At 40.0% G+C, this 22,470-nt stretch overlaps 1 protein-coding gene across 1 annotated transcript in view; it reads right to left on the bottom strand.

Moving 5' to 3' along the window:
- Positions 1–3,393: 3,393 nt before the first annotated feature.
- MAN1A2 (mannosidase, alpha, class 1A, member 2) overlaps positions 3,394–22,470 on the bottom strand; it is a gene marked incomplete at its 5' end in the record, with an annotated part of 144,703 nt that continues 125,626 nt past the window's right edge. The window contains 4 exons of the mRNA XM_009993415.1: positions 3,394–3,865; positions 7,986–8,101; positions 15,166–15,338; positions 20,424–20,643. Of these exons, the coding sequence (XP_009991717.1) occupies positions 3,733–3,865; positions 7,986–8,101; positions 15,166–15,338; positions 20,424–20,643 (642 nt within the window). The remainder of the gene's footprint in view (positions 3,866–7,985; positions 8,102–15,165; positions 15,339–20,423; positions 20,644–22,470) is intronic.

The raw sequence follows: 22,470 nt of genomic DNA, 5'->3' as shown, positions 1-22,470 counted from the left end.
AGGTCACACTGCTGATCCTTTCAACGTTAATGCTATTAACCACTTCTCCATTCAAACTAGGGAGAGTCACATTATGAAGCTTTGTATTATCATTTCCTGAGGGATAGAAGAGGGGATCATAACAGACAGCCCTATAGGGCTTTACTTGGCTGTAAGTCAAGACCTTTAGCCGTAATGGATGGTATTACAGGGAGAGTGTAATTATTTTCACTGTTAAGAACCTGGGTACTCAACATTCAAATCTTGCAAAATACGGGGTGGGAGTTCATTGGTGATTGGCAGGTAGAAGACAGTGATCCACAAATTTGGAGTAGGGAGCTAAAGGAGCCTCAAAGGTGTGACTGGCATAAGGAACTACCTGCTTTTTCCCCTTTACTCCAGTTGTTATTTTCCATACTTTCCTTAGGCATTCAGTTTTAAGGACCATATTGTCCCAGTAAAATGAACACCCAGAATATCATTCAAGGGTTTTGTTTTTATTTAGAGGACAAAGCTAAGAAGCTGACTTCTTGAGTGCAGGACACACACAGCTCCAGGTGGTCAATGGAAGCTGCAGAAAACTGGCTTCTTTGAAATGTCAAGCTCTAAGTGTTAGGAGAACATACTGATCAGATCCTGACCAACAGGCAAGCTTGAGGCTTGGATTAAGAAAAGAATTGAACATTCTTGTTTTGACAGCATGCAAACAGGAAATAGACAATTCTGGGGCTCCCAGGCTCTTGCCCAAATCCAGTGTGCCAAAACCATCTGTGATTTTCTATTCTTTATTTCATCCTGTAAGAGGAAAGGGTATTGTAGAGATTGCTAAAGTGGGACAGCTACCTAAAGAAAACGGATTGTTTTGTTAGAGAATACAGTGCAAGACTGAAACAACTAGGACTAAAAAGTCATTTTGTGCTTAAATTTACACTCTATCTTCATGAAAGTATGTAAGACAGCAGCAACAGAATGAAAATGGCAATATTCTACTGTACCTTATGTACCCAGAGGGAAAACAGTCTGAACTTTGGGTTGCACATGATGCCATTCTGTGGGTCAGAACCTACTCTCAAGACTCAAGGACCTACTCTCAAGGACTGAAGACAAGGGCAAGTCACTTCAGTCAGAAGTTCCAGTATCTGTGGTGCTTGGTTATTACGCAGCCACCTCACTCAGAACCCATTACCTCCAAACTCAGCTTGCTCTAGGAAACCTCAGGCTGGAGAGATTAATGAACGACACAGCAATTAGTCCATAAAATGCATTATTTTTGATAGATTATGCCCATCAGTAGCTTCTGGAAGAAACAGATAGTTTGTATTTTAAAGAGTGATAGAGTAGAAATGGACAGCCATTGGGGTAACTGGAAAATGAGAAACAAGTGTCCTTTATTTGGTACCCGCTGCTTGTCTACAGAGAGAAAAAATAGCAGTACTGTACACCTGCTTTGTGAAAATTACCATCCCATAACATGAAATGGCTTAGGTCCTCAATTCAAGCATTCTTGTGGCAGTGAGTTAATCCACTGGGATTCATGGAGGAATTAATTTGAAGGGTTGCTCTTTAATTCACAATAGGAGGGTGGAAGAGCAGCAAACCGTGCAGAGAAGTTTGCTGTTTCTGGGACTCCAGAATTCTGTCCTTGACCTTTATCTGAACAGACTGGCAGCCATTCTACATCTGCCTTTTTCAGGAGGTGTCTGGGGATGGGTATATAGGGTGTGAAGTGCCTTTTTTTTTTCTTTAATAGAAGAATCTGCTTTTCCTCTTTCTTCTTTGAACCCAAAGAGATTTAGGAGAACAAGGCAACTGATTGCAGTTTTAAACTAGTAACAATTCTCATGGGATGAAAAAAACTCAGTATGAAAACATAACTTATCTGAACTTTGGAAAATGACTAGCTATGCAGTAAGTCACTGAGGATTAATTAGAAAAATAATGTGTGACCAGGAAGAAGAATTAATTTATTAAACAACTTCTAATTTTTAAAAACAAATTCCTTGAATCAATATTATTTACCATCTAAATTATTTTATCAGTTCTCAAATTGTTTTTAAGATACTGCAGCAAATTACAGTAACTAAGTAATTAAGGTAAAAGGTAAAAACATTGAGATTGGAGGTTCTTCCAAGGTCTTCCTCCTCTTAAACTAAAGTAACTGCCTGTAAAAAAGCACGTGATAGCATTTTTTCTTTGATCATATGATGATTTCTATGTCTAAATAGTGTTCAAGACAAGGGAAAAATATTTATGGGGGAAATTTTACTATAATATACAGTCAGATATATTATAATATGATGGAAAGAAAAGCTTTTTTATAGGAAACTTGATATATAAACATTTTATGAGCAGGGGAAATTGCACTCATTCCCTGTAAGGATTTTGGAACAACAGTAAAAAAAAAGAGATTGAGATATACTTGAAATGATGCAACTTCTTTTAGCAAATAAGGGAATACTGAAGGAGACTCCATTTAAATGATACTGTCCAGCCCAGCCTATCAGTACTTGGAAAAAAACCAAACATGCAGGTAACAGTATCTCATTTCTTATAAAAAAAAAATGGAAGAAGAGACTCTTGGGTTTCTTTTTTCCACTCATATGTCCAAAGAAAATCATGTTGGCTTTGTCCTGGAGCACCAGTACAAAGGAGTTCTGTAAATTAAATCAAAGGCAGTTTTGGTCTTCTGTCATACATGTACCTGCAAAAGAAGCTACAATGAATAGTATCCAAAGACTGAAATTTAACTTTTTTTGGAAAATCCCAATTGTGTGGAAAAATACAAAGCAACAAACTCCTGCTGCTTAGCTCAAGGGGACTATTTTTAAGTGCTATACACTGTATCCTGTTACATAAATAATGAGAGATTATTTTTCTCATGTTGTAATCTCTCTTTATTTAGCTAAACAAACCAGAAATAAGAGAAAGAGGTGTTTTTCCCACGTGATGGGACTTGTGAGGAAGGGAAACTTAGGCTCTTTCCTACCCCTGTGATATGCTCCAAACTCTGTGACTGTTGCTTACCAAAGGAACTAAGCCCTCATTGCTGACAGTGAACTACAAATCAAATACTTAATAGTTGGGTTTTTTTGGATGTCAGCATACAACAGAGACCTTTCAGCATTATTTTGAAAAGGGAAAGTAAGAAGGCAATTTTTTTTTATAGTTTATAGTTTAATTTTAATAGCTTAGAGGCCTTGAGAATGGCTGCCAGTCTGGCCAAACAATGCTCCTTAGAAAATTCAGACAGGTACAGAAAAAAAATTCAAATCCTGATGCTGCTGGTGCAGTGATGTTGCTTTTGTTGTTGCTTTGTTCATGCCATCATCAAACACAAAAAAAAAAGGTAAAAAAAAAATCTAGGTATTTGGAACCCACCCGATCTGAAGAGGTGACTGGTGTGTTGTTCCTTGCAAGTTCCTCTCCCTGGGTGGGAAAGCCTCTTCTTCCTTATGCTGCTGTGTTTATGTGAAACAGTAGATTCCATGTCTTGTTAGGGTTCAAAGCATATGAAGGCTCTGTCCTGCAAATACCACACTAACATGTTTTGGTCATGTATAAAACAGAACTTGTTTTTTTTCAGCTTTAACTTATCTATATGTTGAAGAGCTTTGTTTCTCACGCCGGTATTTGCTTGAGTCAGAAGTCTAGTTTTTTCAAGTGTCTGTCTCCTTTCCTGCCTAAAGTCTCAAGTGGTCCATGTAAACAAATCAGAGCTGAAAACAGTCTCTTTTCCTCTTCACGGAGCTGTTTTTATCGATATGCAGGATTTCCTGACAGTGTGGTGTTGGCTAAATGTAAAACAGGCAGAGGATGAGCTTCTGTATTAAAAACCCAGTTGTCTAGTGGTAGGAGGTCATCATTGGAGAAAAGCAGATACAAATACCTAGATATAAAGACAGAGAGGAAAAATTGTGGGTATTAAAGCAGAGCAACAGGCAGGAAGGGGCAACACAGAAGCTTCAGGCCCAACCAGCCTGAAGCAGCTAAGGGTATAATAAACGATTTACTTGCTTTCAATCTTCATACAGCACCCACACAACCTTCCCTGTGATAATGATCTGAAAGGTCATTTTTATCATTATCAAGTCCTTCAATTAAAAGTTGTTATGAAGACAATTTTAATCTCTCCAAATAACTTTTTTTTTTGGAAGTAGGTTCAGGAAATGGGCCAAAGGTTGGACCAGATGATCCTCGAGGTCCCTTCTAACCTGGCATTCTATGATTCTATGAATATATTGTGCAGAAGGAATTCATAAACATTGTGGTGGGCAGTGACCTTTAGAGGTCATCTAGTCCAACCCCCCCTGCAGCAAACAAGGACACCTTCAGCTAGATCAGGTTGCTCAGAGCCCCGTCCAACCTGACCTTGAATATTTCCAGGGATGATGCATCTACCACCTCTCTGGGCAACCTGTTCCAGTGTTTCACCACCACCACTGGAAAATACATCTTCCTTATATCTAGTCTAAATCTACCTTATTTTAGTTTACAAGCATTACCCCTTGTCCTATCACAACAGGCCCTGCTAAAAAGATGGTGCCCATTTTTCTTTTAAGTCCCCTTTTAAGTATTGAAAGGTGGCAATAAGGTCTCCTTGGAGCCTTCTCCATTTTTCTCATGGCATCACACCCAGCCCTTCTGTCTTCATTTTCATAGCCATTGGAGCTATCCTGACTTTATGTTCTCTACCTCAAGGTGATACCAGTTTCAGGTTTGGTTATTGCATCAACATCAAATATCTAATATCCTGCTCTCCAATAAAACTTCATTTTGTCCTGCAAATGGGAAATGATCCAAACCAAAAGCCAATAAACGTTTCTGAGTTCTGAGTTCCCTAGAACTGCCTTCTTTTGCAGGGCCTGCACTCCAGCACATTCAGATACTGAGTGATGCATCAGGGAATATTCAGATCTCCTTGTGATTATTTAAGATGCAGACAGGACTCTGGCAATATTCCAAAGGTCAGCCTTGTCACCGCAGAAGTCCCTTAGGAGCAGACTTCATTCTCTGATTTGGCTTTTATAGGCAGATCAATCATATCAAATCATCTGCTGGGGAGGTACTGTTTCTCTGACTGGACCTGTTTGAAAGTCTCTCTCTTCAGGAGTATAGCTTTTAGGCTTCAGAAAATGGAACTGAAGGAGTAACTGAAATAAAATTAATGAAGACAACAGAGGAAGCAACAGTGGGTGACCTTCTTTTTATAATGATAACATGGGGAAAGGAAGTACTGTGACTGGTAAGGAGTGAGCAAAAGGACTAAATGGCCATACTCTTCCCTTAAGTGTTATGAACTCAAGAGCCCCTTTTTGCTCTGAACTGTCAAATGTATTTATCACAGAATGATAAAATGGTTAAGGTTGGAAGGGACCTGAAAGATCATCAGGTTCCAACCCCCTGCTATGAGCAGGGACACCTCACACTAGACCAGGCTGCACAAGCCTCATCTGACCTGGCCTTGAACACCTCCAGGGGCTTCCACAACCTCCCTAGGAAACCTGTTCCAGCACCTTACTACCCTCACGGTCAAGAATTTCTTCCTAATATCTAACCTAAATCTCCCTTCTCTCAGTTTAAAACCATTACCCCTTGTCCTATCACTATCTTCTCTGATGAAAAGCTCCTCCCCAGCTTTCCTGTAGCCCCCCCAACTACTGGAAGGCTGCTGTAAGGTCCCCAGAGCCTTCTCTTCTCCAGGCTGAAATAACCACAACTCTCCCAGCATCTTCACGGCACAGGTGCTCCAGCCCTCTGATCATCTTGGTGGCCCTTCTCTGGACCCTCTTCAACAGGTCCATATCTTTCTTGTGCTGAGGGCACCAGAACTGTACACAGTACTCCAGGTGGGGTCTCACCAGAGCAGAGCAGAGGGGCAGAATCCCCTCCCTGGCCCTGCTGGCCACACTGCTTTTGATGCAGCCCAGGATGCAGTTGCTCTCTGGGCTCCAGCACACACTGGTGGCTCATGTCGAGCTTCTCATCTACTACCATCCCCAAGTCCTCCTCCTCAGGACTGCTCTCCAGCCATTCTCCCCCCAGCCTCTATTTGTGCCTGGGGTTGTGCCAACCCAGGTGCAGGACCTTGCACTTGGCCTTGTTGAACTTCATGAGGTTGGCACTGGCCACCTCTCCAGCCTGTCAGTGTCCCTCTGGATGGCATCCCTTCCCTCTAGGGTGTCAACCACACCACACAGCTTGGTGTCATCAGCAAACGTGCTGAGGATACACTACACCCCACTGTCCATGTCTCCAACAAAGATGTTGAACAGCACTGGTCTCAGTACTAACCCCTGGGGAATGGCACTTGTCTCCACTTGGACACTGAACCATTGACCACAACACTGCAGTCATCCAGCCAATTACTTATCTACTGAGTGGTCCATCTGTCAAATCCATGCGTCTTGTCATTTTGGAGACCAGGATGTTGTGCAGAACAGTGTCAAACGCCTTGCACAAATCCAGGTAGATGACATCAGTGTTGTGGAGCCCAAAGCCCCTGTACTGCCACTGTCAGGACATGCTTTCTGCCTGGTACATTTTGAGCTCCCAGTATCCCACATCCATCTTCACATGCATCAGCTACAGCTAAAACCTGAAAATTGGATATTGCTGATCCTGTAAAGTTTGCTGTTGTGTAGAAACCCTATTTATTCCACAAAGCCTGCGTGACATGCTAGACTACCAAATGGCTACAGGTGTTTTTTTGTTGTATAGCTGGGTTGAAAAGACAAAAAGGGTCTTTAAGACCTTAATGGGTCTTCGTTGCTGACAGGTTTATCAACAACATATGGATCATCCCTTCCATCACACGGTGGCAGAAAGTGACATGGATATGTAAGCAGAGGCTACAACTAAGTCTTCTAAAAGCAGCTCTGGGCTCCTTCACATTGCCAGCAGTGATTTCTGTCTATGGATTTAACTAAATAAAACGTTCTCCATACTGTTACACAGGAGGAAAAAAACCATATGGGGTAGGGAATATAGCCAACTTGGGCATTTTGCTTCCAAAAGTGTAAACTTCACAAGATTTCAGGGAGGTAATCAAAACAGGAATCTTAGATAATTTCAATGCCAGAACTGTATTACCAAATTTGCTGATACAACTTGAGCATCTAGAAAATTGTCACAAATTAGAACACACTGCTTCAGAGGTAAAACCCCAGAGTGATCACAACTGTGTGACAAAAGGGTGCTCTGGAGAGGGGTTCTGTGTCAATGATGAAGGGGATAAGGAGCCATGACATGCTAGCTCAGCTTTAAAAACAAGTGCTTTAATAACGTCTCCATAACATATTTCAGTCTGTATACCAGTTATTGTTATGACATATTGTAGTATAGCAGGTTTTATTATTAATTAAAAATAAACATGATGGAAGACAAATGACTGAGCATTTTGCCTCGAACCAAATATGCAACAGAGTGCATTAGCCTCTAGGATGGATTACATGTGTCCTACTGACTGAACTGAAAATACTTAAGTGTGTAAGAGATTCTAAAAAAGACTTCACATTCTTGCTTACAACTAAAAGCGTTCTAGAAAAATAAGCTGTGGGATAAATACAGAAAAATCATCCAAGGGCACGAAGGACTTTTGTTCCATACATTTACTTTCTCCCAGTGAAGCCCACAGAAAAAGCAGGTTCTACAATACCATAGCGTGGCACATACTTGTACAAGACATGTCAAGTTAGTGTATTTTAAAAAATATGTCTTCTGCAAAGGGAGTATCTTGAGAGGACATAGGCTCTCCTCCACTGTGATGCCAACAATAAAATAGAAGTCTTAAAACCTAAAGCTCTCTCAGCATAAGCTTCTTGTATGGGAAATTCTGCTTGTATTTTCTACTGGTAAAATGGGCTGTTCCGGGACCCAGAAGCTGGGAAGAAAGACCAAACCCTAAACCATCCTGCCCAGACAACAGATTTTTTTGTTGAGCCACGGTATTCTTCCTAGAATTTAGATGCCAGCTTTTACAGGAATACACAAGAGTGAAGAGAACTTACTTCAAAGTTTCAGCAAGGAAAAAGCTCTGCTGTACATCATCGTATGTAGGAGATGAGGAGTAGACATCCTTGACACCAGAGAAGCCACCACTGACTCGGCAGTACTTGTCAATTGCCTGCAAAGAGGAAAGGGAGCATTTAATTGTAGAGCAAAATTGGGAAACATTAAAGGATCAGGCTTGGTCAAAAAAGGAGGTAGTTCTTTCCATGCTGCACTGTTCTGCTGTGAGTCTCTTTAACAGAGGATACTGTGGATGTTAACAGTTGAAGCTGACAAAAAAACCCAATACACTAAAAAGGGACTGCACACATAGAGAAGTAAAATCCCTTCAGGGCTACTATTGACACCACGTGTGGCAAACTGCTAGATGCTAAGAAAGTATCCTGGGGAAGAATACTTTCTTTCCTGGGTGTTTACTGTGAACTGATACTGATGGCAGGATATGGACTCAATAGACTCTTGATCTGAGCTGGTATGACTCCTCATAGGTAACACTGAGTAGAACATCCATCAGTCAATCAATCTACCACGTGCTATGAGGTGCACAGAAAGATGACAGACATCCCTGGATTTTGCAGCTGGAAGAGTCTGAAGAATTATTGGAACTCAGTAACTAGTAGCTAGCAATAGGGGCTTACTGAAAGTAGAATAAAATACTGCACTCATCTTTAGGGACTGTTGATTTCATCTTATAAAGTCTTTGAGCTGCTGCTTTCTCCCCACACTTCCATCTCATAGAATCATAAAATGGTTTGGGTTGGAAGGGACCTCAAAGATCTTCTAGATCTAACGCCCCTGCATGGACAGGGACACCTCCCACTAGATCAGGTTGCTCAGAGCCCCATCCAACCTGGCCTTGACCACTTCCAGGGATTGGGACTCCACAGTTTCCCTGGGCAACCTGTTCTGGTGTCTCACCACCCTCATAGTGAAGAATTTCCTCCTAATGTCTAACCTAAATCTGCCCTCTTCCAGTTTAAAAGCCATAACCCCACATCCTATGCAGAAAGGGGCCAATAGGTCTGTGATTCACAAATCATCCAGCTAGTCACCTCCAACACAGGAATACTGCAAAAAGCACAATGGAAGAGGAGGAGACTGGAAAGAACAAGTTAGTAGCTCAGAGCATCTCTCGCCTATGCGTTCAATATTCAACTCACATGCATGACCTTACAGCACACACAGATAGCAGTCATTAAACCAGGCCCCAAAGAAATTACTTTCAAATGATTCACAGGTTATTTGTGCCTCCCTGCTGCTTTGGCAGTGCTTCCTCAGCAGACACCATCTCTTCTAATAGATTCTTGCAGGGACAGAAAAGGCAGAGTGATGAAGGAAAATGTTGGGCTCGGGATGTCTGTCATTACCAGCTACTAAACGTAGCTACCTGTAGTTCAGTAATCTATGATTCAGCCTGTTAGCCTGTATGAAGTTTCTCTCCCCATGGTGCTTTAGGCCCAGATTTTCATCAATTCTGATTTTTGCTAGTTATACTCAACAGAAGCTGAGGAGAGTCAAGGCAGGGGAGCAAATAAGTTTGGAATGATGTCCCTTTTTATGCAGAGAAAACAAGTTCAATCAAAGTTAACTCTTCAAGATCCTCTACATACTAGAAATACTGGGAAACAAAGGAGAATATTCCATTGGACACATGCATGAAGAATGCTGGCAGATGGCAACACTGAAACCAGGAGGAGTGAGAAGGCTAATGAGCCTAGGACAAGTAAGTCACAGCAGGCCAGGTACTACAGCTAGCCTCCTCCTAGTATACATATTTACCCTGTGAAAATGTGAGGTTGTTCATGGGCCAAAGAATAATCCAAACTGTACAAAGTTATTTCAAATTTCTGAATATCAGTATTTTTAAAGAAGCAAGAGGAGAGACTGGCAAAAGGATGCTACTGGAATGGCTGTGGCTGAAGGGCCCCAGCTTATGCCAAGAAAGGTCTTTTTTGGAAAAAAAAATCTACTTCTCACTGTAATTCCTTATCTAAAATAAAGCTTTCTCCAAGTTTACATAGAACAATCCCTTTTTTTTTGTTGTGATTTGAGCCTAAAAGGGTAAAATGTCTGGATGAATTATTTTTAGATCTGATTGCTGATGCAGGCTGAGACTCTTCACATGTTGAGATTTGGGTTGACCAGCTTTTAACTTAGCAAGGTGTATGTGATACATCTGGCTCAACAGCATCACATGCATTATCATCTCTTTGGCTGCCTGCTTTTGCACATCACAAGTGATGCTACCTACCACATGGCAGCCAAAACAAAAACCAAATGAAACAAAACAAACAACAAAACAATGACAAACACAAAAAAACCCAACCAGAAACAACAACAACAAAAGGAAAATAATTAATTGCTTGGCCAACTTCTGAAGAAATAATGCATGTGCTGTTTATGGAACCATTTGCATGTTTCTCACAAGTCCCACAGCCACTAAGGTGTGATATGAATAAACAAAATACTTTGTTTTCTAGGCAGGAAATTAAGTGCCTCCTTTTCCCACTACCACCTTTTTTATAATACTACAGATCACGACCTTGTCTGTGCTCTGGAGTGTGGTGAGACACAGGGTAAAGCTCCAATGGTTGCAGTCCTGCCAAAATTTCCAGCATGCAGAGTTTGACCTTGCGGGTGTTTCTCTGGTCTACAATTTAACAACACTCACACTGTGAGCCACAGCTCAGACAGGAAAAACCTGTGATTGTGGCAAAATGGTATCAAATGGTACCACTGTTAGAACACTGTCTCCTTCAACTGGTTTATTCTGGAAACTGCAGACAAGAGATTGCACTGACATCCCGCTCTCTGCTGTAGAGGTGCCATGCTTGGGTAACTAAATGCAATACCAGTGAAGCTAGCAGGCTTATAAGCCTAAAGAAATAAAATGCATGATTTATACTGATTATTTTTTTCCCTTTAAATTGCCAAGTAGTCTTGTCTCTTTTTTTTTTTTTTTTTTTTTTTAATCTTTCTCCCTGAGCAGACAGGCACTGGCTAGACTGGAGTCCAGGATAGGCAGAGGATTTATCCTAGTTGATCAGAGATCTAGACACTGCAGGTAGTAATGAACTGTAGAGGCAAAATTCCACAGAAAGATTGCTATAAGGCTATTAATCCAAATATGAGTAAGCAAATTGTCCTTGATGCAGAGGGGTGCAGAACTTCAGGACACTGGCTGAAAAGCCTGGTGCTGCAGACAAACTGCTTAAAAGTCACTTGACATCTGCCTTCACACAAATCTCAGAGTACTTGGCATAGAGGCATCTGATTTGCCATCTGGATGCTCTTCATTCAAGAGGGGAAGACCAGTCTTCTTGATAAGATGATCCTAAATTTACTGCACTCTAGAATACAGGGGAGTCCCAGCAGGCTGGAATGGTATATCAAGGTAATGCTGCTATTATGAGGGATTGGCAGGCTGAATTTTAGGATGGCATCCCTGATGTTAGATCCAAACAGTTACAAAAACAACTGTAAAAAATACAGGATAAGAGGATGATTGACACCAACCAGCATGTTTTTATAGAAAACTATCTTGCTCACAAGCTATTTTTCATTCTTTGAGCTCTGTAAATTGACAAATTAAGGTAACTGCAGTGGTGTAAGAAACTTCTAAGTTTCTAAAGCAATTGACATGGACCATAAGATGTTGTTATAAGACAAAGCAATGTTACGCCTTATCAATATCACTGTCTCAATTTAAAATTGAGTGACAAGTGCTTTAAGAACAAACCAGCAAAGTAAAATCATCACCAAACAGAGCTGCTTCTCATGGAGAGCCACAAGGAGTGGTCTCAAGTTTTATCAATCACTGCTACTGACAAAAACGACTGGAAGATCAGCAGCCAGTGTAATCTGGCAGCAACTGGGACCCAAAGTGTTTCATATAACCAGGCACATAATCCTAAATCTAGATATAAAGGCTGTGTAACTGCACAAGAAGATTAGCCTGGAAAATAGAGACACTTCAAAGAATTCAGTGGCCACATAAGACAATTCAGTAGGAGTTCCTGCTAGGATATTGTGGCAGATGCACACACGGGGGCAGTAAACAGTAGCAGGGATATAATTTTCCTTTTGCACAGGGCTGTGGGTAAAGGAAAAAGCTGGAATATGCAATTCTAGAGCACATTTTTTTTAAAGGATGATGAATTGATATGGGTGCAGACATTCGGAGAACATGCCTTACAGCAAGAGACAATACAATTTGTTTAGCATTGTAAGCAGACTCAGTAGTAAGCTTTCTATAGTCTGTGAAAACTCCACTTATAAAGGAAGGAATAAACACAACCAGAGCTGTGTGTGGTAAGGAAAAAGGAAAAGTAGTGAGTAGGTGTGAGGAGTAAACACAAGTACTTATTCTCTATCTGCACAGAACAGAAAACTCTGGGGAACAAAAGCTTCTCAGCCTTCTGCGTCAGTAGGACAGTGGGGTAAGAAAATCCATAATTATGGCATGGAGGAGTATGCAAAACCATTTATGAAGAGTTCAAAAGTATTTTATGGCTATGGTGGCTAAAGAAACTTTTGACTGAGGGAATGAGCAAAAAAAGGCACTCTGTAAGGACAGAGGCAGTTAAGCACGTGTGCTGCTTCACTCACGTAACTTTGATGCAGACTGACAGAAGGATAAAATTAAATCCTACCCTGTACACAGAGAATTGAAGACAGGATGCGAGAAAGGGAGGGTTTGGTTTGAAAACATTAATGAGGATCAAGATATGAAGGCAAATGGAGAAAACTGAACAAAATGCAATTGAAAGACATGCTTTGCAGTGTGCTTCAGAGTCAGATCCTGGCCTGAAAAAATTTATAATAGTAATTTTTTTAACATAGTACAAAGGACCCAATCTCAGCTTGGATCATCCAACCATAGCTTCTGACAGGAGCTGGTGTTAGGTCAGCAACAATTTGTAGTACACACACTGGGAAGGAGCAGATTACTAAATCCATTTTTTGGTCACAACAGAAACATGCAGAGTTTGGGCAGCAGGGATGATGTGACTCAATGTTTGATGTTTTGGAGAGAATCACAGAATAGTTTGTGCTGGAAGGGACCTTAAAGATCACCTAGATCCAACCCCCTGCATGGGCAGGGATACCTTCCACTAGACCATGTTGCTCAGAGCCCCATCCAACCTGGCCTTGAACACTTCCAGGGATGGGGCATCAACGCATTCTGGAATACAAATGTGACAAATGTGGAACACTCCAGCATAAGATAATGATGGTTACAACAAAACAGTTTGTAAGGCAAAACTTCACCAAGACTAAGACACAATCTTAAAATACTTGGACTCTTCTACACAACTGTAACTGTGCTGAGGGAAGGACAGGGATAAGAGCTAAGCTAAATATTCTGAACCTGCCTTAACTATTTTCCACCTGATGAATACAGGCTTCTCAACACATCTCTGCTTCCAAGTACTTTTTCTGGGTTTCTTCTCTCTGGAACAAAACTGGTTTTCACCTGCAGAATAAAGTCTCCAGGCTCTTGATTAATCTCTTCATCTCCTCTTCCCTCATCTCCTTTGGTTGTAGTAAAAATATTATATTAGTGCCTTGTTATCTTTAATGTTTATTCTTAACTCTGTAACTGGCTTGGAGCTGTTTCCAAAGACTGCTGGAGCTGTAGCTGGGAAGTGGAAGAGCTGTAGTAAACCACGGATCTTAAAGATGACCAGAAAACTGCTCAGCCAGCAAACTTGTTTTGCACGAGCCCTGTACTGACCAGCAGATGGAAGCAGTGAGAAACAGGAGACCAAAAAAGGCTCACAAGTTCAGCCCTAGGAAGCAAAGCATTTTGGCAGTTAAAAATAATTTTAATAATTAGAGTATTATATTGTCATGTGAAAATGAGGCCTAGCTATTCATATAGCCCATGATCTATGGCTACCAAATAAAGGAGTTCTCCATCTACATACAAAGGAGAGAAAAAGGAAGGTCATAAGCACAGATCTGTGTCAAGAGTCTTAAAATTAACTTGATCTTCTGTAGATCAGTACAAGCATTTCCAGTAAGAAAGATTAAGAAGCATTTTTAACACTCACGAATTTGATTAAAACTTCAGTACCTAGATTTATACCCAGGAAAGAAGCTACACCCCCCACCCCTCCCAAAAAAAAAAAAGCAATAATCTGTAAAATACATTACCAACAATTTTAAAGTTCTGCCTTACATGCCTTTACTTACTGACTTTCTTTTATGATCTATATCTTGTGATGCTGTTATAATTTTTGTTATAATTGGGTCAGTCTGGAGAAGAGGAGGCTGAGGGGAGACCTCACTGCTCTCTACAACTACCTGAAAGGAGGTTGGTGCGAGGAGGGGTCAGTCTCTTCTCCCAAGTAACAACTGACAGGACAAGAGGAAATGGCCTCAAGTTGCTCCAGGGGAGGTTTAGATTGGGTATTAGGAAATATTTCTTTGCTGAAAGGGTTGTCAGGCAGTGGAACAGGCTGCCCAGGAAAGTGGCGGAGTCACTGTCCCTGGGGGGATTTCAAACCCATGTAGATGTGGTGCTAAGAGACATTATTTAGTGGTGGCCATGACAGTGTTGGGTTAATGGTTGGACTTGATGATCTTAAAGGTCTTTTCCAACCAAAATGATTCTATGATTCTAAATCTAAACTGCCTGGTGGTTTTTTTTTCCTTCCACTCACACAACTAAGAAAAGAAAAATACATGATACCAACCCACATATATGTATGTACAAGCTCTCTCTAGTCTACAAACCATTTGAGAAGAGCTATCCTATCACTTGTGTTTTAACTGCCAACCATAAGAAACTCTAAGAATAGCTTTGTCTTTTAATCTGAACTGAGTGCAAACACATACTTAACAAATTTATTTATAATACACTTTCATTTCCCAAGATAAATTACCTCTCTCAAGGGCTGTGCACTACTGATAACAGGAGTCATGACCAGTGGATTCTATTTTCATGCCTAAAACCCATCAGCTGTCTAATGCTGAACACATCTCGCATTTGTGCATCTGATTCAGCAGCTGTAAATCAAGAATAAGTGCACACACCCCCATATGTACCCTGATTTACAGGAACTCCTGAAAATCAGTTACCATTTGAAGTGTTTCAGCCCCATGAAATTAAAGTGGCTACAAAAGAAATATACAATAGAATTAAATTACCGACAGATTAACTAACACAGTTACCTGGGTTGCCTCCCAGCCCCACTGCCTGTACTTGGGATCGTGGGTGAATCTCCACATGTACCAGTAGGTCTCAATCACCTCTGGTCTTAGGATGTAATACTTCTCATTCTGCCGCACTGCCACAGCCTCTACACCACCATCAAATTTGAATGCTTCTGGACCCAGCTTTAATGCTGCAGAGGGAAGAAAACACAAAACAAAAAAAGAAAGAAAATTATTCCTTACCAATACCTGCAGCAAGGGTGGAGAGCTGACTGATCTCTCTCTCTCTCTGTATATATATATATTTTCACACATATATATGTGAAGAAAACAGAAATTAGCTTGTCTTTAAGCAGTCTCATAAATTTTTCCCATTGTTGAGGCCTGTAATTTTTCTTATAAATAATTTATACAATTCCTGTGAGAAAACTACCTCTCCTGACAGGGGTATGGGTAATCCTTTTGAAAACTAACAAAATACTGAGAATATAAACATATTGAGACATTAAATTATAGGGTATAAAGAAATTGGTGTCCTTTGATCCCACCCAGCACAGCAGGAAAAGATCTTAGAACAAAACCAGGTACCATCATCTCAAATAATCTGCATCTTCATCCAAACTTTCCTGGTGTAGGGAAATGCTGTCAGGCTGCTGTAACTGATGTGCTTCGTAATGTGATCCTCTAGTAAAGGGTTTAAAACCAGGCAATGAGAACTTAGCTACACCTGAAAATAAATCTCTGAGCTAAGAGATTCTCTATTTCAACCCTTAGAGGAAGCTGCAATAGCCCTGTGCTACCATCTGCAAGATTATTCATATAAGAAGGAGGTACCTGTAGAAAAATTGTCTATAAAATGATGATGCAATTTGATTTTATTTTTTAATAATAGAGCTACATATTATTCCTTAAACTGGACATAAATAATGCACTCTTGCCTACAGCTGCACCCTACCCTTTGCTTTGGCAGAGAATACTGAAGGTGCTGAACCTTGAAGCTGCACTCAAGCTTTAAAAATTATCAAAGCAAGTTATCATGTAATTCCTGTGGGCTAGAAGCTCAAATTAACCATGGCCTCATGAGTTTGAAAGGAGACCCTTAGAATACTACAATGAAAAATATGAGCAGCTCCCAGTGTGTGTCCCAGCAGAAAAATCTCCAAAAAAAGTTCTTTCATCTTTTTGCTTCAGAAGAGTACAGCTGTGGATGTCAACAGAAAAAAACCCCATCACTCTGCCTCAGCCACACATATGGTAAGGAAGACCCCATCAAGAAATGTTTATGATATTTCTTTCAAAATGGGCCATTTTATCAGTTTCAATTAAAAAATAAATAAATACTGCAAAATCAATGAGATCAGATACAGAGTTTTAGCTATCCAGAGTTAAGAAGATCATACTGGACCAGATGGAAGTTCTGTCTGATCCAGTATCATGCCTCCAACAATGGGCAAAATCAGACGAGGATGGGAAAGCAGAAAAACTGGCCAAGTATATGAGACTTTTTTCCAGCTTCTCTACCAGTCTCCAATTTTTTTGAGCTCAAGGCTTCTCCCAAACCAGACATACTTTTAATGTGGTCAGTAACTATTAATAGCTCCATTTCCCAAGTAATTACCTGGTGTTTCCTTAAAACTTAGTAAGCCTTAAACATCCAAAGAAACCTCTGCTAAGGAGTTTCACATCTCTAAGAGCTCTTTGACATAGAACTGCTTTTTTTGTTGTTTTCTGTCTCCAGCTTGGTTCTTACTAGACTCAATTCAATAGTTTCTGGTCTTGTCTTGGAGAAGAGAGTAAACAACTGATTCTTATCAACAACCTCCATTCCCTTGGTGATTATGCAAACCTGTTGTATCCCACTTAAAATGTCCTTTTTCCACACAGGGGAATACTATCCAATTCAGTTGTTCCTTGAGTGGAAATTGTTCCATACCTTCCTTTAATTTTCCTTCTAGCCTTCCTCTGCAACTCTTCCAATTTTACTATATCCATTGTGAAATGAGAGGAGCAGCCTGAATACAGCACTAAAAGTGTGGACAAGATTAACACAGTGACATAATGACATTTTCTATTTTGCTCTCTCTCACTTTGTTTTTCCTGACTGCTACTGAACTGATGTTTCCACAATCTCAAGAGCAGCTTCCTGAGTTATAATGACCAGTAAGAGCTCATAATTTTATAAGTGAGGTTAGGAATAATTTTTCATAGGTGTCTCACTTTACATTTAACTACACGGAGTTTAATTTAGTGATTTATTACACAATTACTCAGTCTCATAAGGTCCTTGTGTAATTTTTCAGCCTTCTTTCATCTTTGCTATCCTGAGTAACTTTTTTTTTTTTAAATCAGCACACTTACCTCACCATTCCTACCCTTTTCCTGAGCATTTCTATATGTGTGTATAGGTATGTATTTTCAATTTAAATATACACATATTAAAATATAAAATACAAATATACTACACAGCTGTACACCTGTATACACATATATATCAATATATATGAAATATATCAGAATACCACTGGTTAACCACCTTTTGTCCATTGCCAGTTGACTATTTCCCTGTAAGCTATTTGTGGCACTACAACCATCTTTTTTCTCTATGTAAGTACTTGTTGGTTATGCTGTAGATGCTTAATATCCTTAAAGGGCCTTAGTAGAGAACTTCTGAAAAGCCTTCTGGAAATCAGGTAAACCTCATTAGCTGTATGACTCTTATCCACCAATGAAGCTGGATTTGTGATGAAGCTGCTCTGGTGATGCATCACCTACAGAAACTGTGACACTTTCTCTTGCTTTGTACCCTGCTGGGGCATTAAATCTTCAATTATTTACTCTTATCTCCCTCTAATGTCACCAGGCACACCAAGAAATTCTACCACCCAAGGGTGAGTGACCCCTGCATATTGTGACATTCTCATTGAATTTTTATCTGCCAGCAAGGATGTAAAGTTAATCAGAGCACTTCTACTAATAGCTGACTACAGTAAATAAGCTACTATGAACATTGTACCTTTCAGGGGAGTACTCTTCTCTGCAAATAACCACCTAAAGCCATTTTATAATGCTATAGTGGTCACACTTCAATCCAGGTTTGTCAGTATTAACAGGGCTGATAGGCTATAGTCTAGGCTGGGAGAGCAGATGAGAAACAATTTCACATCATAGTGCAAAACTGCAAAGCTAAAGCAGTACCATTTCAAAAAAGATTTAAACTGATTTAAAATTGAACCAGGCATACACTGCAGTTTATTATGAACAACCCTGGGAAGACACAAGAAACAACAGCCCTGGTTGGTTCATGTGAAGAAAAGGGTTTTCTATCTCAGCTCACAGCCTCAGCACCCTTTTGGCTCCTCTGGGGAATACCAAGTGGGACAAGAGTTCTCCCAAGTCTATAGGAGAGGGAGATGAGGCTCTACCCTTTGCTGACTGAAACATAAGCCTGTCAGCTGAACCAGGACAACTGCAACGAGTTTTTTTTCTGCAACCAGCTAGAGTTCTGTTATTAAAATGTACAATTATGCCTCAAATCCTGCTGCAAAAAGCAGGATGAAGCTGGCATTTTGCACAATTCTTTATTTTCTTTGAAAAAACAGTCCAGAAAAATTAAACAACAACAGAATAACCTAAACAAACAAAAAAACCCTCCACATTCCTAAGACTGCACGACTGAAGAAAACATTACAAATTTAGAGCTGTCTGTACACCTTTCAGTCTTTTTCTTGCATGGAAGTGTTCTGATACAGTCATTAAAAACGTAATCAAAACTTTTATCTTCCCCATCTTTTGACTTATTTAGAGTACAGAATAAACATCTGAAGGAATAAAATCAAGACTGCTCAAACAACTGTAAATTTAGCATTGCTTATTTTTAAGTGTCAAATTAAATATTTAAATGCAGGTTTTCAGATTGTAACAACAGCTACCATATCCTACCTTTTTCCATAAGCAACCTCGTATTTTCTCCTTTTCTTTTAATAGTGTTGCTACCCAGACAAAAATGTCACTTATGTGACTGAATTCTTTAAAACAACAGGCAGTTATACAACCAGATGATGTAATGCTATGAATAAATAAATGAATTCTCATCTTAAAAATGCTTGAGTTTTAGTTACCATTACTTCTACTAGGAAGTTGTTGCAGAAGCTCACTTCTCTGATGGCTACACAAAACCATTTCCAATTTCCAACCTACTTTTATTCCTGGTGAGCTTACAAATCTTGCTTCTGGTACCACTGTGTTATTTGTATCTTAAAATAATTCTATTTCTTTCCATTGTTTACCCCTTGAGATGAAAACAAACTCATTCCCATCTTTGGCATTATTTTTCTAGTTTGAGCAGGCCAACCTCTCTTATTTTCCCACTGTCAGATAAAAGCTCTCACGCTAATAATTCTTTTGGTCCTTCTCTGCATTTGTTCTACTTGAAATTCAGATTTGTACAGCATATTCTGGATGATAAATTATGTGCCCTCTAAGGCAGTGTTAATATTCCCTAATCTGCTGAAATTTCTTCACCTGATACAGATTAGGACTGCACCAGCATTTTTCAACTCTCAGTTTACAGAAAGAATCCCTGCCTTTTCTTCCTAATGAACTTATTTCTGACATTCCAGTCCTTAAGATCTTCCTGTTTCCTGTTCTGAGACTCTTCTGTTTTAATTGTGTCTTATGACCTTACAGCCACTCTACTGATCATCAGCACACTTCAACTTCATGCATCAAGGTCACCAACCAAGATGTAAAATAAACCTGGTCTAAAAGACTGACCTTGAGAAACTTCCAGCCCAACAACAGTGAAGTCTGATATTCCCTTCTCATTATTCAGGTGTCTGGTTATCCCACAGTTTGCATACTAATCTTCATCTTCTCAAGTTTAATTGTACTTACCCAGAAAGTGCTACTACAAAAACCAGTAAAAGGTGTATTTATACATTTTTCACTCAATTTAACTGTAAGAACAGCATTTATAAAACGAAAAACTACCTTATGTGTCTGGAAGGACAGAAGTTCACAGAAGGTCCTTTCTCCCTGTACCCATTTAACCTATCTTAGCTGACTGATCCAAAAATAGGGATAAACATGCGGGAAGGAACCATATGAAGTCTGGTTTTACATTAACTCACCACAAGGTAGATCAGAAGTAAATACACGATGTTAAAAAAAATATACTGGTGCATGTTAGACAAGGCACAGGTTCACAACAAATCTTTAAAATAATTATGACCATTTCTGCATTTCAGCTACTGAAATGGATTAGCAAGATATCTTACTTGTCCTGTCATATGACTCATGACACGTGTGTGCAATTTCAGCTCCAAGCTGCAAATAATGTCCAGCTTTATCATCTCTGGAACCATCTGCTCCAAGGGCAAACATTCCCCCTGCAAAACAGGTCAAATGGCCCATTTTTCTTTCAAGGTGCCCATTCTTCCACTCCCCAATGAAGGTCAGTCCTCCGTTGGACTTTCTGATGAGATGTTTTTCTATGGCCTAGAAGAAGAGTAAGAGAACTTTCAAATACTGTTTCACATGCCAGTTTGACATCCTAACTCTTCTTCAAAGAATAAAGTAGAGTTTTCAAAATGAAAAGAATTTTCTTCTTTCAAATTAACTTCTGAGCACTATAGGAACATACAGCTATGAGAACATAATTCGAATGCACTCAAAAAATACACTAACTGCTAAACAATGCTACTGAGATCAAACATATACTATATGTACTATAATTATAAAGACAATTATCTTCTTTACCATGGAGACATTATTCCTATCTTCTTCCCTGAAATCTCCTTTGTACTTCCCACACGTAATCACCTGATGGATTCACAACTTCCTTCAAAGTGCATGAGCTGTGACTGGTGAGAGTACTCCAAGGCCAATTAGAGTTGAAGGATTAAAGTGCCATTAAAAATGCATTTATTGACTCTCCATGCCATCCACAAGATGTATTACAGAGGTGAATTACTACCCCCTACTCCATTACTTTTCTGGTACAACAAATTACACCCCGAATGTCCAGAACTGTATTTTGCACTAAAACTAGATATACTGAGAACACTCAAGCAGAGGATCCCGCACACAACCAAAACAGTTATCATGGGTGTGGAGGCCATCTCTGCTGCACAGTTTTTCCTTGCTATCTACACAGATTCAACTATGCAGTTTGCTTCAATACAGATTAAAGCAATACACATAGATTAATTAGATTGCAACTTGTAATTCAGGTTTAAGGGATGATGGACATGGATGGGGTAACGGATTTAAACTGAAAGAGGGAGATTAAAGAATTTCTTCCTAATGTCTAACCTAAGTGTGAGGGTGGTGAGACACTGGAACAGGTTGTTCAGGGAAGCTGTGGATGCCCGATCCCTGGAAGTGTTCAAGGCCAGGCTGGATGGGGCTTTGAGTAACCTGGTCTAGTGGGAGGTGTCCCTGCCCTTGCAAGGGGGTTGGATCTCTATGACCTTTAAGGTTCTTTCCAACCCAAACCATTCTATGGTTCCATGATTTAAAAGTGGACAGTGAAATATTTTTTCATTTAAATAAAAAAGCATGACTATCAATTATTTCCAAGAAAATGGATAAACAAAAAGCTTCAAGTTCTTCTGTGACTGTGTGGGCATTAATTTTTTTTTTTTTTTTTTTTTAAGGTGATGCTTAAGTGATACAGGACTGTTAAAGCAGCTGTATTGAACCCAGCAATATTTGGTAACATGGAAGTCCTCCATCCAGGTACTGAAATAACATCTGACAACCTTCCAAAGTTTTCTTCAACCAAAAACTTGTCTAAAACAAAAATTACTGAAATTACAGCTAAAAAAGGCAGAATCTGTAGGATTAGGATCTTCATCTGGGAAAGATGATTATAGGAACAGTACTCTGAAATACTTGTGTTTCTGTATGGCTTTCTGGGTATGTTCTTGACCTGGGATGCTGCAGTGCTTGCAGCAGGTTTTCTGAATGGTTACAGAGGGATGTGAACCTACACCTGAGCCACGTAGCCAGTGTTGATCTGACACGCCACACACGGCCAAGGTGAATATACCAGCTAAAAGCGAATGCAGAGGTGCACAGGGAAGACTGCATTACCATCAGCAGGCTCTGCTCCTTACTTGCACTGTGGACTGAGCCATCATTTGGAAGCTGAAATTTCTCCACTGTCCTCTACTGACCCTCTGCATTCTGAAGGTAATGAAAGAGAAGTGCTGGTCTGTATCCCTGCTGGGTTAACTTCTTCACTAAGACCACTAATGGATCTGAAGTTTGTGCTTGTGGCAGGGGGCACCCAAAATAATGGCAGGGGCTCCTGCACACCGC

The sequence above is a fragment of the Chaetura pelagica genome, unplaced genomic scaffold, assembly GCF_000747805.2.
Source record: "Chaetura pelagica isolate M959 unplaced genomic scaffold, ChaPel_1.0 scaffold101, whole genome shotgun sequence".
Lineage (NCBI taxonomy): Eukaryota > Metazoa > Chordata > Aves > Apodiformes > Apodidae > Chaetura > Chaetura pelagica.
Note: the sequence above shows the minus strand (reverse complement) of the source record. Positions and strands in the feature narration are given on the sequence as shown.